The sequence below is a fragment of the Mizuhopecten yessoensis genome, unplaced genomic scaffold (genome assembly GCF_002113885.1).
Source record: "Mizuhopecten yessoensis strain PY_sf001 unplaced genomic scaffold, ASM211388v2 scaffold11073, whole genome shotgun sequence".
Taxonomy (NCBI): Eukaryota; Metazoa; Mollusca; class Bivalvia; order Pectinida; family Pectinidae; genus Mizuhopecten; species Mizuhopecten yessoensis.
This window is the reverse complement of record NW_018408866.1, coordinates 326,144-339,191: the sequence shown is the minus strand read 5'-3', so window position 1 is coordinate 339,191 and position 13,048 is coordinate 326,144. Positions and strand designations below refer to the sequence as shown.

General features: G+C 35.5%; 1 protein-coding gene and 1 long non-coding RNA gene across 3 annotated transcripts in view; both read right to left on the bottom strand.

The window, feature by feature from the left end:
* Positions 1-974: 974 nt before the first annotated feature.
* LOC110465394 lies at positions 975-6,682 on the bottom strand. 2 transcript variants are annotated; one of them, XM_021521172.1, is made up of 2 exons: positions 6,411-6,682; positions 975-2,757 (listed from the first exon to the last, which is right to left on the bottom strand). In XM_021521172.1, exon 2 carries the CDS (start codon positions 2,713-2,715, stop codon positions 1,732-1,734), a length of 984 nt encoding a protein of 327 aa, XP_021376847.1. In that variant the 5' UTR covers positions 2,716-2,757; positions 6,411-6,682; the 3' UTR covers positions 975-1,731. The 2 variants fall into 2 exon arrangements, with proteins under 2 accessions (XP_021376847.1, XP_021376846.1); XM_021521171.1 differs by having other exon boundaries at positions 6,415-6,682.
* A 3,908-nt stretch (positions 6,683-10,590) lies between these two features.
* The window catches only part of LOC110465413, a 5,682-nt gene continuing 3,224 nt past the window's right edge, over positions 10,591-13,048 (bottom strand). Inside the window, exons 2-3 of the long non-coding RNA XR_002464614.1 lie at positions 11,387-11,482; positions 10,591-11,062 (exon numbers count right to left, since the gene is read on the bottom strand). This is a non-coding gene — a long non-coding RNA (uncharacterized LOC110465413). The remainder of the gene's footprint in view (positions 11,063-11,386; positions 11,483-13,048) is intronic.

Here is a 13,048-nt window from a genome sequence, read left to right as displayed (position 1 = left end):
GCCATTTTGAAAATGTGTATTAATGTGTATTTCTTGCACTTCAAAAAAGGCCTAAATTTCACCTTTTTTGACACTAGATTGATCACTTAATTATCATTGTGTCGCCATTTTTAATTGTAGAAGGTTCAATTTTGCTGTACAACTTTATAATGTTTAATATGATAAAAACTATATGCAACAAACTGGAAAATTATACATTATTGATATTTTATTAACATATTTAGTGTAACTGAAGCACTTTCGATTTTTGACCCCGAAAAAGGTACATATGTAAAACAAATAACACAAATGATAATGGGACACAAAAAAAGAAGTACACCGACCCCCTATTTTTGTGGATGTTTTAATAAGGAAAACACATTTTCTTTTTTATTCATTAAGCTTTTAATCTGCAAAAAATGGTAAAAAAAATAGTATTTTTTCATTAAAAAAATAGGGGGTAGGGGTAACTAAATTCAGCTCTCTGAGTTAAAAGAATAAGATTAAGAAATTTTGCTTCCATAATTTAAAAGCAAATAATATTTTCATCAATTCTACAAATATTCATACATATCTGATAACACACTTGGAAGAAATCGTGTGACTTTGTTCTGCAAATGGTCAAAACCTAAAAAAAACCCACTAAAATCACATGTGTTAAATTGGTATCTTTGACCGTTCATAGCAAAACAACGAACACACGGACATGTAGGTTTTTTTGCATTTCCTACTATGCCATTAACTCCTTTTTCCAAAAATCCATATAAGAAAAAAAAAAAATACAGGAATATTTTGACTTCTCAGAGGTGTACATCCTTAAATTTACATTTATCTTATTATGAATTATATTTGCAAGTGCGATTAACTTGTTTTTAACACCAGTTTCATTTTCTTTATAATATTATTTTGAAGACCTTGCATTTGCCCTTGTCAATTTGAACTGATTTGGAACAATGAAAGCTACTTTATTCAAAGATAAAATACACAATTACCAACTCATTGAATTTCTTTTTAATCTGATCACATTAAACAAAAATAACCAATACAAAATGTTCATTTTTTTCTCATGGACAAACATGACCTAACAAACACCATGTTTACGATAACTCGCATAGAGTACATGAATATAACTAACAGAAGTATATACGTGACAAATGTACCCTTAGTTTGACAGAACACAGGTTTATATAGGATCTATCAGCACCGAACGACACACCAAGATCTATATCCTTGTGATGTATTTTTCACAAATGTATTTATTCATTGAGAAATTGCGAAAAGTTGATTTTCATTGTCTGCAACACATGATGATCCACCGACAGAAACAACACATGATGATCCACCGACAGAAACAACACATGGTGATCCTACTGTCCAAAACAACACATTATTATGACTGCTGTCAACAATAGCAAAGTGATGTTTAGACAAGAATGTACAGAATAACGCTAATATCACAGGTCACTGTTGCGCTGTTTTGATTAAATCTTTTTTAACAGCAACAAGACACACTTGTATCAGAAACGTTCACATGGCGTTGGTCACACGCACATAAAGTTCATTGAACACTAAAACGTTCACATGACGTTCATTACACTATTTTCATTTTACAAAATTACGTTTACATGAAATTGATAACATTCCAAATTCCACTTAACACAAAAACGTTCACATGACGCTGGTAAAACGACCTATTAGTTCATCAAAACACGTACGGTCCTTGATATCATTCTCTTGCACATTTATTTCTTGTTAAGAGGGCACTTCTGGAAGTTGATCAGGTGGAATCAAGACATCTGGATACATAGATTCAGAGTCCTTTTCTGTCTCTTTCTCTTTAATATCCTCTTCATCTTTTAGAATTTTCTCGTCTATTGTCTTCATGAAGCTTTTCACTTCATAATCCAGTTCTTCCCGACGTGTTTTCGTTGCTAGTAGGAGCCCCTGCTGTCGAATGGCCCGTTTGTTTGGTATTCTATCTGCAAAATTGTCTATATAAGATATTTCCTTTAGCTTTCGTAATGACATGACAACAGGTTTTACAGGTTTGCTACATATAATCTTAAGACCACCCGCAGATTCTGGACGGCTTGATAGTGTTGTAGTTGACATGGTTCTAAAGAATGGATTTGATGATTTTGCCCGGGAATTTGAATTGGTCGAAGGTTTTTGTCCCCTTGCTCCCGGCGGAGCTGATTGCTGTCTGCGAATACGTGGAATCGGGACGTCAGACGCTGGGAGAACAGACGTGTACCACTCTTTCGGAAATTTCTTTCTCCTGCTTTTATTTATACGGCGTAACCTAGCAACTCTCTGTCTTTCGTCCTCCTCTTCCTCCCTTCCACCGTTCGGAAGAGATCGGATTTTACCAGTTGGTTTTCTGTATGCAAAATCCTCCGAAGAGTCAGAATCACCACCCCAGGAGTCCTCTGAGTCTGAATCTTTCTTCTTTTTATGTTTAGGTCGTGGACGGCGGGGCTTGTTGGTAGATGGGGCTAGTAGCGGATGTTCTGAAGTGCTTTGCACTGCTTTAAGGGCGACAATGGTATCTTTCTGGTCAGTGATATCCACTTCATGCTGCTGAGTCACACGATGGAAGTCCTTGCTTAGCTGATCTATCGTTCGCGATAATTCTGTGTCTAACCTTTCGTTTTCAAAGTAGACGTCGCTGTGGTCGATATGCAGAAGTTGGTCTAACTTGTTTCGTTTCTTGTCTTTTTTACTCTTTGAGCTCATATTTTACTAGCCCCTTACAGTTTTCATAGTGGCCACTTGTACCTATAACAAAAGATGTTTATGAATATTTAAAGTCATAAAAAGACCGGTTAGCGATAGGACAGCGTAAAGAATTACGATAGATAAACACAAATCTGACGTAAATTACGCAATTGGACCAATAAAAATAATTTACTGCCCATACGAAGATTTACAGGTGCATCCATGGTGTTTAGGTGGCGATACTACCTGTACTGTGTTGATTTGTTTGTAGTTATGTTTATTGCGCATATAAAATGTACATGTAGTGCCCTTCAATCTCAAAAATTAGTCTCAGCTGTTCGGAACGAGATTCATCAGTTTGTTAAGAATAATATTTACTCTATTCAAATCCTTTGCATTGTTTCCATGACAAAGGAAACAGATACTTTCGAAAGCTCGCAAAATAATTTTTCAATCACTGTTTTTGGTCAAAACAGTCCCAGCTATCTTGAAACGAAACAATGATATGCATATAAAATATTCATTTTCTTAAAAATCGTCATAATGACCTACCGCTAAAGAATATAAAAAAAAATGTGACTACTTTCGAGGCTTGTGAATTTTAATTCTTTAGTATTATTTCGTTTTTGATACCCTGATGCATGTTGTACCAATGTATTGGTGTTAATGTTCAATTGATAAGACGATCGATAATTATAAACTTGTAATAACCGACTTTATTTATCGAGTCATTGCTTCAGGATATTGAAAACAAAATTTAAATGAATGTTAGTTTGAGTTGAGTAAAATATAAAGACATGTAAATCGTACTCAACACCTAGTCGATATGAAAATAAAAACCGATGAGACACCAAATCTAAAGGAAAGACACCATGAGCATGTAAAATATCAGAAGGGCAACCATGTTTTGTTCCAGTGATATTTGTGTGCCTTATAGGTTTCCCGGTTGTTTTCTCCCATTACAGCGTAGAAGCTATGGGGTATATTGTGTAAAATGTTTACGTTTCTTGTATTCATTTGATGGATATTTCTGCTTTTGTCGGACTTGTTTATTGACGACTTACAATAGTAAATAGTTACTTAGAGCTAGGCAACTGGATGAAATCTTAAAAAAGGTACAATGTGGCTTCACACACATAGGGGGTCTTATTATTAAATACGATTAGTAGAACGCATTGTAACAGTAAATTATATTAACTTCTCGACAATGCAATTACCGCAATAAAAGTTTAACGTTTCGTATGGTTTAAATATTTTGGGGAGAGAAAAACAGTATATCATGCTTTACTCACTCCTTAGCTTTAAATAACTTAATTCAATAACTTCCTGTTATTGCTAAAAACAAGCAAAGGCCAACGGTGTACAAAATAAGAATTTACTATAAACACCGTTTATCGGTGATGTGACTCGGTGCCCAAACGTACGATAGGCGTCGCTCTGTACGGATCCCCTTTAGATAAGGGAGTATGTACCGACAGATCTAGAAGACACGCCTCGTAGGCGAGCTATTGTGGACAGGCAGATGACACCTACACGCCTCATTATACTAATTAGACGTATTGCGACACGTTTGCGCGTGTATGCTGAAATTTATCTCAGCTTAAAGATATACAAATCTATCGAACTTTGGCTATGTGTGTTCGCTACTCTACTATGTGAGTAGTGTAAATGCATTTCAATTTTTTCCTAAATATTTTACATCAAACCCCATACATTACCTCGTTGTGAATGTAATACACTAGTGTGTTTTACGAAAACTCGAAATACAGAAGCTCAAAAACTTACGTCACTGTTTTTGTTAAATATATCTTTGTCGTCTTTTGGTTTGGATGATCTATGTAATTTTACTTGTGTATAGTGACTTTATGGATTGTTTTCCAAAAGCTCGTAATAAAAACTATCCACATTAAGTTTTAAAGGATACTGTGAAATAGCGAGTACAATTAAGTTGATAAGGTTGATGTCTTACGCATTGTAATAAGCTTTTTAAGATGTCTATGTGTTTTGAGAAGCTGGAAATGATTCAGATACTAAAGTATCTGTTTACGTACTTTGAATTAACACATTACTAGCATTGAGGAGTAAACGGCTCATCTGTAATAGGTTAATTAAGTGTAATTATGCATCTGCAGAATATAACTACTGGTATTAAATGTTCTACATAGACCTGCTATGAGCGTAAGCAGATAGGGTTCAAAATGAAGACGACAACGACGACGACCTATTAACAATAATGATGTGACGACTTTTTTAAATCAATTAATTTTTGCGATATTTAAAATGGCAAGAGGATTTTTTTCTTATGATGTAAAAATGTGAATATTTGTTAGAATCTCCTCTCAAGAAAAAAGAGGAAAATGAAAATAAACTAAATCATCAAAATAAAGGGTTTATCAGTTCATCTTAATAATGATATATTCTTTCTTACCTAGACAATACAAGGTAAAGTTGTAAGTGACTGACTATGTCAATATAGATTTGGTATGGTTAACCATGTCGTATGTCCAATATATCTGTTTATTTAAGAATATTTATGAAGTCGCATAACACTACAGGAAGTAGGAATTATTCAAAGAGTAGACAATACATGTGACAGGGGTGTTTGACGTAAATGAATTTACGATTTTGGTGTGTAGATATAGCGACAGACTGTTGTAGAGTGATTGTGTCGCTAACATAATACATCACTGCGTGGGACAAACCGTACATAAATGCTGTGTAAACACATGGATGAGGTACTGTAGAGTAACTGTTGCGTTTCATCGAGTATTTCTCATAATCATTCTTTGTTACAGTCATGCCTCTATATTCTTCCCAATTCAATATGGCTTGAATATCACAAACATAATATAAAATCATTTGTATTTCACCATCAGCATGCCCAATCCCTCACACAACGCTTGGTCAAAATCGAAATAAGACTCGGCAGGGTTGACAATGTTGGTGTCAGCCCAAAGTTGACCATGATTTTTGCTCAGCAGAAACGTGTAAATGAAAAGTTTGTTTTCTAATATATATCACACGTTTATTATAATGCCTTCGTAAATACAGGCTATAACTACAACCACTACGTGTAAGGAGTGTGATAAATCCCTATAGCCTACAAACTGATGGCAGAGGAAGGAAATAAATGGGACAGCGCTCTTATACGTTGCCGCAAGCAACGCACAGTACAAACTTTACAAAACACATCAAAGGTTTTTTCTATCGATTGTGAGTAACACAATTTTGTTTTTAGTGCACGTGTATACTAATTGTTTGGGTTTTTTCTGTTTAAACGTGTATGTGTGCACTGAATATGCAATTCTACTAATTCTGTATAAAAATTGATTACAAAAATATTACACACGCTTTTGGTATATTGTAATGTTAAATTCCGTTTAATACATTTCGTATCTAAGAGTAAAGTATGTCCATGTTTTAACCCCTTTCATCAATGACAAAATGTTTACTCTAAGATTACAAATCTCAACCAATGTCTGTAATGGGTTTTCCATTATCGCAGAATTAAAATTTACCACATTTATTGCGATATACATGAATTTTTTAATTACACATGATATGTAAAATGCTTAATTTCAAACTATAAAAATGCTTAACTTGAATCATTCTTACATACAAAAGTAAATTGAAGCTTACATAAACAACACCACTATGGCATTTACTATTTATAATAACGATTGTTCTTATCATTTAGGTTTATGTTAATATACCTACTGAAGCAGTATGGAGTGGCCCTCTCTCCTCTGACAATGCGGCCCCTCTTCGTTTGTTACCAGCCAGATAGCCCTATATTGGTAAAGATGCCTACCCCGTATGTCGACCATGGACGGCCGCTCGGATGTCACTATGTATACGGGGTTGGGTATATTGTTATGTCGGGTGCGATCGAGTGAATACCATTTTCGGCCAAACCTGGCACGATGTAAGGGTATACATACAGGCTGATAGCTATTGATCCGGGTGTTGGGTTTTGATGTAATCTAGCATAAAGGTCCCTGTATAAATGGATTGTCCATCAAATAGACTCTACGTGTGTGCTTGGGTTGGCAAATAGAATAGGTGATTAAAAAACTTTATGTTTTAGCCAGATAAAATCCAATGACACAATACAGACAATACATTACTCACCATTGACTACACAGTGTGCCCTCCCCCTGTTAAACCATGTCACGACAGAGAACCGTCGCGAGGGCATTTTTGGTAGAGGAGGTAAACCAAGTACATGTAAGATATAGACACTGTATTCACTTGTCGAGAAAAAGGTATAAGGCATAAACGCGTCATTTTCTTAATAGTTTGCACATCGTACTTCAAGGCTTAAATGGTTTAAAATGTGGCCTTCACTAGACGTCACCTACAGTATAGAGTAGCTACAAATGGTTAATATTTTTCTATGCGATTCGGTGATGTTATTATTGAAACCTGTTAGATATTTCTTTCACAATCACAGCCATTAGATACCTTATCGATAAAAAGTAATTTGCCTAACCATTTTGGAGGTCGAAATGTGTCAAACTTGGTATTACAGATTTCTAGCATATCTTAGGTAAATATAAGGACAGATTTCTAGCAGTTTCGGATTTTGACAAACAGAGAGTTCCAGATGTTTTATCTTGGATATTATTGAGTTCCAAAAGGTTCGGCGTAGACATTCAGAATCTTTAAAATGTTTAGTTTTGACATTAAAAAGGTCGAAATGTTCCAATATTAGTAAGTGCTGATGTGTCAGCCTTGTCAATAGCGACTTCGGACAGTTTCAGCTCGGACATTACAGAGCTACAAGCGTTTGGTATAACTGTAAGGGGGTTCCAGAAAATGGCTCGTTCTAAAAACAAAACACAAAACACTTAGGCGATATCAAGTTGCAAAGGTGATTCATTAGCAACGGTTCCATAGCGTTTGTTTTTATACTCAATCATGTTGGACCTTTCCATATACATAACATATATTAAATATCGCAGTGTAGAGCTCATACAATACATCCTGACAGAAGAGGAGCATTTCAGTCAGAATGTGTTCTAACAAAACATTTCATTCGTCAGTATAATGGTAGCAGCATACATGTATATTAGTATCATAATTATTTCATAAAGAAAATAGAAATGTATGTATAGGAAAACGAAAAGACAACCACAGAAATCGGAGAAGTACAACATACCAGAGACAAGCACCTGACAACACCAGGGGCGAAACTATGTACTGGTGAACCGAGTTCTTCTTAGTGAAAATTAACAATAAGACAAATAGATAAGACGTGTTTATTATTTAAGACATTACGAACGAGCAACGTGTGCTATCGACAATGAATAACGACTAAATGTGAAACTTGTTAATATCAGAATCAACCATTTAAAATAGTTTTCGGAAACCTTTTCGTTTATCGTTTTTTTATATTCATTTTAAAATAACTTTTTTTTCTTGTGGTATACGTAGTGACCATAGCTGAAAGAATGTTCACAGAGTTCACAGTGAGTGACGTTCATACCCTGTCGTGTGAGCGTATCCATGCTGTACCTCACAGTGTATAACTGTAACCATTTTACAAAGATATGTTTAAATAAATGCAATTGTTTGCCTATATCCGTTCAACACGGGTTTTGTTAGTCGGTATAGAGGTATCGCTGGTGTATAAATACCGTATTGGCGATGTTTAATGAACTCATTATATTAGGTTGTATACACAGAAATTACAATACATATATGTAGGTGTTCTGGTCATGTACACTCACTACTGTTATGAAAGAAATGTTAACTTCCGTATTTCAAAGTTTTATTTGATTATTTTCGTAAATGACCAGTAATAGGAGTATAAAACGCTGTCAGACATTTAAATCTATACATCATTCGGTTGGAAGTAGTACCAACATTCACTTTCTGGTTCATAGCAATGGGTCCTTTCATTCCGCCTACGTCATAGTTAAAAACTAGACTATCACCTTTCTCCCCTGCTCTCGTCGTCATGCTTTGTTCGTTTCCTCTCTTGAGTCAATCTACCATTCTTTGGTTGGTGGTGGAACTGTTCCACTCCCACCAGTCTCGTCCCTTTCGACTGCAATATGGTGTCAGACCGAAGTTACTTCAGTATACGTCGTCATGGAAAGTAAGTTGTCCATCTACGCGTGTTGGTATATCACCTTCATTCAAAATCATGTTGTGAAGCGATCACCATGGTAACGTCTTCTGGTTTCACAGAACGTCAGACAAATCCCTCAGCATATAATATATCTAGCAGTGGCGATTTACAGAAATAGAAACATAATATAGAATATGCCTAATTCAAGAAAGGGTACGCTCAGATGATATCGTAACTACGGTCAGACATCTGCCAGCAAAACATAACCTCTCTTCTTGCCCTTCTTAAATTTCTAGTCAAAGCATCCAAACAGTCCAACAGACTTCAAATTCAACAAAAACATTCTATCTGTTACCACTATTTTCCCTAAGCTGTTGACTGCTAATGTTCCTATAACCTCCATGCATATGAGATATCTTTGAAAATTGCTGCAGAGGTTCCATGTCCTTCCTACAGACGTTGATGCCACCGATACCTGTTAATACTGTCCAACGTTAACGCTTTTTTTTTACATTGATAAACAGATTGCTTAAATGTCTTACTCCGTTGCACACATTCCGTACCCATTCTCTAGTGCTCTCTTCAGTCCCTGCTTCTAAACTTAAGGTAAAAGTGATAAAAATGTGAAAATACATATCTATAAAGCTTGCTTAATTGTATCCTCGCAGGTTGTAAATATTCTGTACTAATTTTTGACCCAAATATGTAGCCGATCTTCAGATAACAAACAATAACGGCGGTTCTGTTGATAACATCCGAGACGCTCCAGGGGTTACGCTCACTTTCGCTCTCTACACCCCTGGACTATGTCATAGCAAAATCGAAGTCTCGGTGTGCCTAAACCTTGTGGATGAAACGAGTAGACTAGTTTGATCCTTTGATGTACATGTACATCAGAAGAATTTGTCGATCGCGTAACGGTAAAATTAGCTGACTTTGAAGTTGGTTGTCGTTCCTCCGTAATCAGCCTAGCTATTGGTCAGGGTTTTCCTGAAACCAATCATATAGTTAGCCGCATGCCTTCCATTTTTGTTACGATATATTATAGGTATAGTGGCTCTAGTAATTATGTGTTAAATGTTTCCACCGTGACATCTTTAATCTTTTAACTTTACCTACCGGTGACGCAATGTGTCTTCACAGTTAACAAGAACAATTGATGTACGTTAGAACTCGCCATTGGTTGAGCCCAAACTCATTGTTATTTTAAAAGTCACATTGAAGCATTTAATGTGATTGTTAAATAGTGTTGAGATCAATTATAGAGATGCAATTGTGGGGTGATTTCCAGATGTAAGCTCATTACTGGTGTAAGTTTCTGGGTTCAATATAGCGTCAGTGAAACTGAATATGAACTTATTGGTATGTCCATGTGTACAGAAGATGATAAGGGAGTCACAGTTTACGCGTTTATTTTGCATTATTGATTATGTTAACTTTTTTCAGACCAAATCTTCAACGAAGAAAGAAAAGAATATGAAGTCGTAAACAAAGTCGTAAATCGAATTCAAATTCGACGAAACTATGGCAAACATTTATAAAAGAGAGTATGACTGGGTGTTCTGGAAGGGTAAGTGTTTTCTGCCTCAGCATCGATAGTCTGCCATGTAAATGTATGTCAACTACAAGTAATGCAACGTTCTCTATGAGAGAATCAGGGCAGTAACACCAAAGGAACACTAATAAGAATCAGTTAAGGAATTTCTGAATAAAATCGTGACTGGAGCCCATAGCTTTCATCTTCTTCCGTTTCTCCAAATCTTGTGTTGCAAGATTGTTTGTTAGGCAAATAAAATGAAAACGAATATTTTAGAATTTCAGTTTTATTTACAAAATAATGATTGATAATATACAGTAAGTACAACTTGCTAGCCATGTAATATGTTACACGTATACTGGTAGCAGACTTGCATTAACGGATAAAACTCCATAAACAAAGTATAAAAATATTTAGGTCTTTGTGACCAATATATGGCACAAATGAACGGATATATCATGACTGTATAATATACTGTCAGAATATCTTATAAAATGTTAGAATGTCAAAGGTGGTTATATGGTTATATAATGGTTATATATAGTATATAGCACGTGGACGAGTAACGATGGTATGACGAGTGACGATGATGTGTCGATCAACGATGGTGTGACGAGCTGTCTCTGTGGTGATGGAACAGCATCCCCCACATCAGTCGTAATTGTGGTGAAGGACACGGTGGCAATATAGAGGATGGAAGGATAACCCGGCCGGGCGTGACAAAATGGCATCGATCACTCATCCAACTGGACCTAATACATACATATAATTAAAATGTTGTCTTCCCTATTTATAACTAAATATTAACGAAAACAAGACATTATGTTACTAACACTTGCACCCTTTCTTCTAGATTTTTCTTTGTTGATATGATACGTCATGATATCGGGATTAAGTGAATGTTCTTTCCATTGTTTTGTTTACCGTCGAAATGTTAGGAATAAGATGCTTTCCCTTATAGAATCACATGATTTGTAAGGTTTTCCCGTTGTGTTGCGTGGACTGTATCACTGCTATGGACTATTGAGAAGGGAAGTAACTCTGATTTTTGTTGGGTGTGCCCTACCTTAACCTACCTTGTATTTATTTTTTCTTCATTAAAGAGTCCCAGTAGCCCCCTGTTACAGAGCCGATCTCTTGAACAGGACCGTAAGGAACCGGCAGGAACGACCCTGTGACATACAATGATCATTTCTGGTTCTAATACGCAATATAACGACAGGTTTGAGGAAGTCACGGTGGTAATAAGAGTACTAGTTTATGTACAATGGATATGAATGTCAAGAAACACATGTACATGAGTGACTGCGTTCATAACGGTTTTCTGTACAGAGCGGTATAACGGTGGTTTATTGTGATAAATATTGTCAAAAGAATAACATATAGTGTAACAATTTATCGACATTAAATACTCGTATATATAGAGGATCTGCACGAGTGTCCATGTCATATTGAATTTATTAAACGAGTTCCTTTAGGCGAGTGTCATATCAACTTATTGAACGCGTTAAATAAATTCAATATGACAAGGACAAGAATGTAAGATTCTATTTATCAAATAATTTGAAAAAAATAATTCAAATGCGATTATGTGTTATCAGCTGACTGTATATAGATAAAAACCATAGTACTCCAATCATAGTACTGTCGTTCCGCGCAGTACAAAATCGTACAATTTAATTTAAAATAATAAAAAGTTTAAAATGCAATGAAAACAATAATGATAACATAAACATTTTAAATCCATTTAGAATAACAGCTAATGTATCATGTGGTAAACTAAATAAAAGTAGTACAATTGTACCAAAGTGTCGTGGGAATAGGTTTCCACGGTTTTGACCAATCGCAGCACCTGTAGGTTTTATTACACGTGTGTATGACATAGTAACATTGGTCAGTTATGTGATAAACTGGTATACTGCAGCTTGTTTACAGCATGTTCAGTGTTATCTAATTATGTTGAATATTTCATTACAAGTAGAAAATATCAAAAATACTAATAGCTTTATTTCCAAATGACTTGGGACTATTATTTTAAAACAAAATGATCATATTCTATATTGCTCAATATATTTTGTTGACTCGTGTATTGCAATTTTATTTCATGATGATTGTTGCATCATTTTTTTAGACTCCGAACAAAATGGCAGCCTTGATTAGATAGGTAAGTAACAAAAAAAACTTTAAAAGCCATCATAAATTACTCCCTTTTTTTGACACCTCATTAAAGCAAGTAAAGAAATTATCACCCCCGATAGAAATTTCCCTTAATGTTTATGACAAACGACAACAAACTTGTAAGTCGTGTTTTTGGTAGTGATTGATAATAAAAGAGGAGATTAGTGGGTATCTGGGACTAGTCCTAGAGGTGGGAACGTTACTACTTACGATAGATTAGTGGATATCTGGGACTAGTCCTAAAGGTGGGAACGTTACTACTTACGATACACTAGTTGGTATCTGGGACTAGTCCTAGAGGTGGGAACGTTACTACTTCCGATAGATTAGTGGGTATCTGTAACTAGTCCTAGAGGTGGGAACGTTACTACTTCCGATAGATTAGTGGGTATCTGGGATTAGTCCTAGAGGTGGGAACGTTACTACTTACGATATATTAGTGGGTATCTGTAACTAGTCCTAGAGGTGGGAACGTTACTACTTACGATAGATTAGTGGGTATATGTAACTAGTCCTAGAGGTGGGAACGTTACTACTTCCGATAGATTAGTGGGTATCTG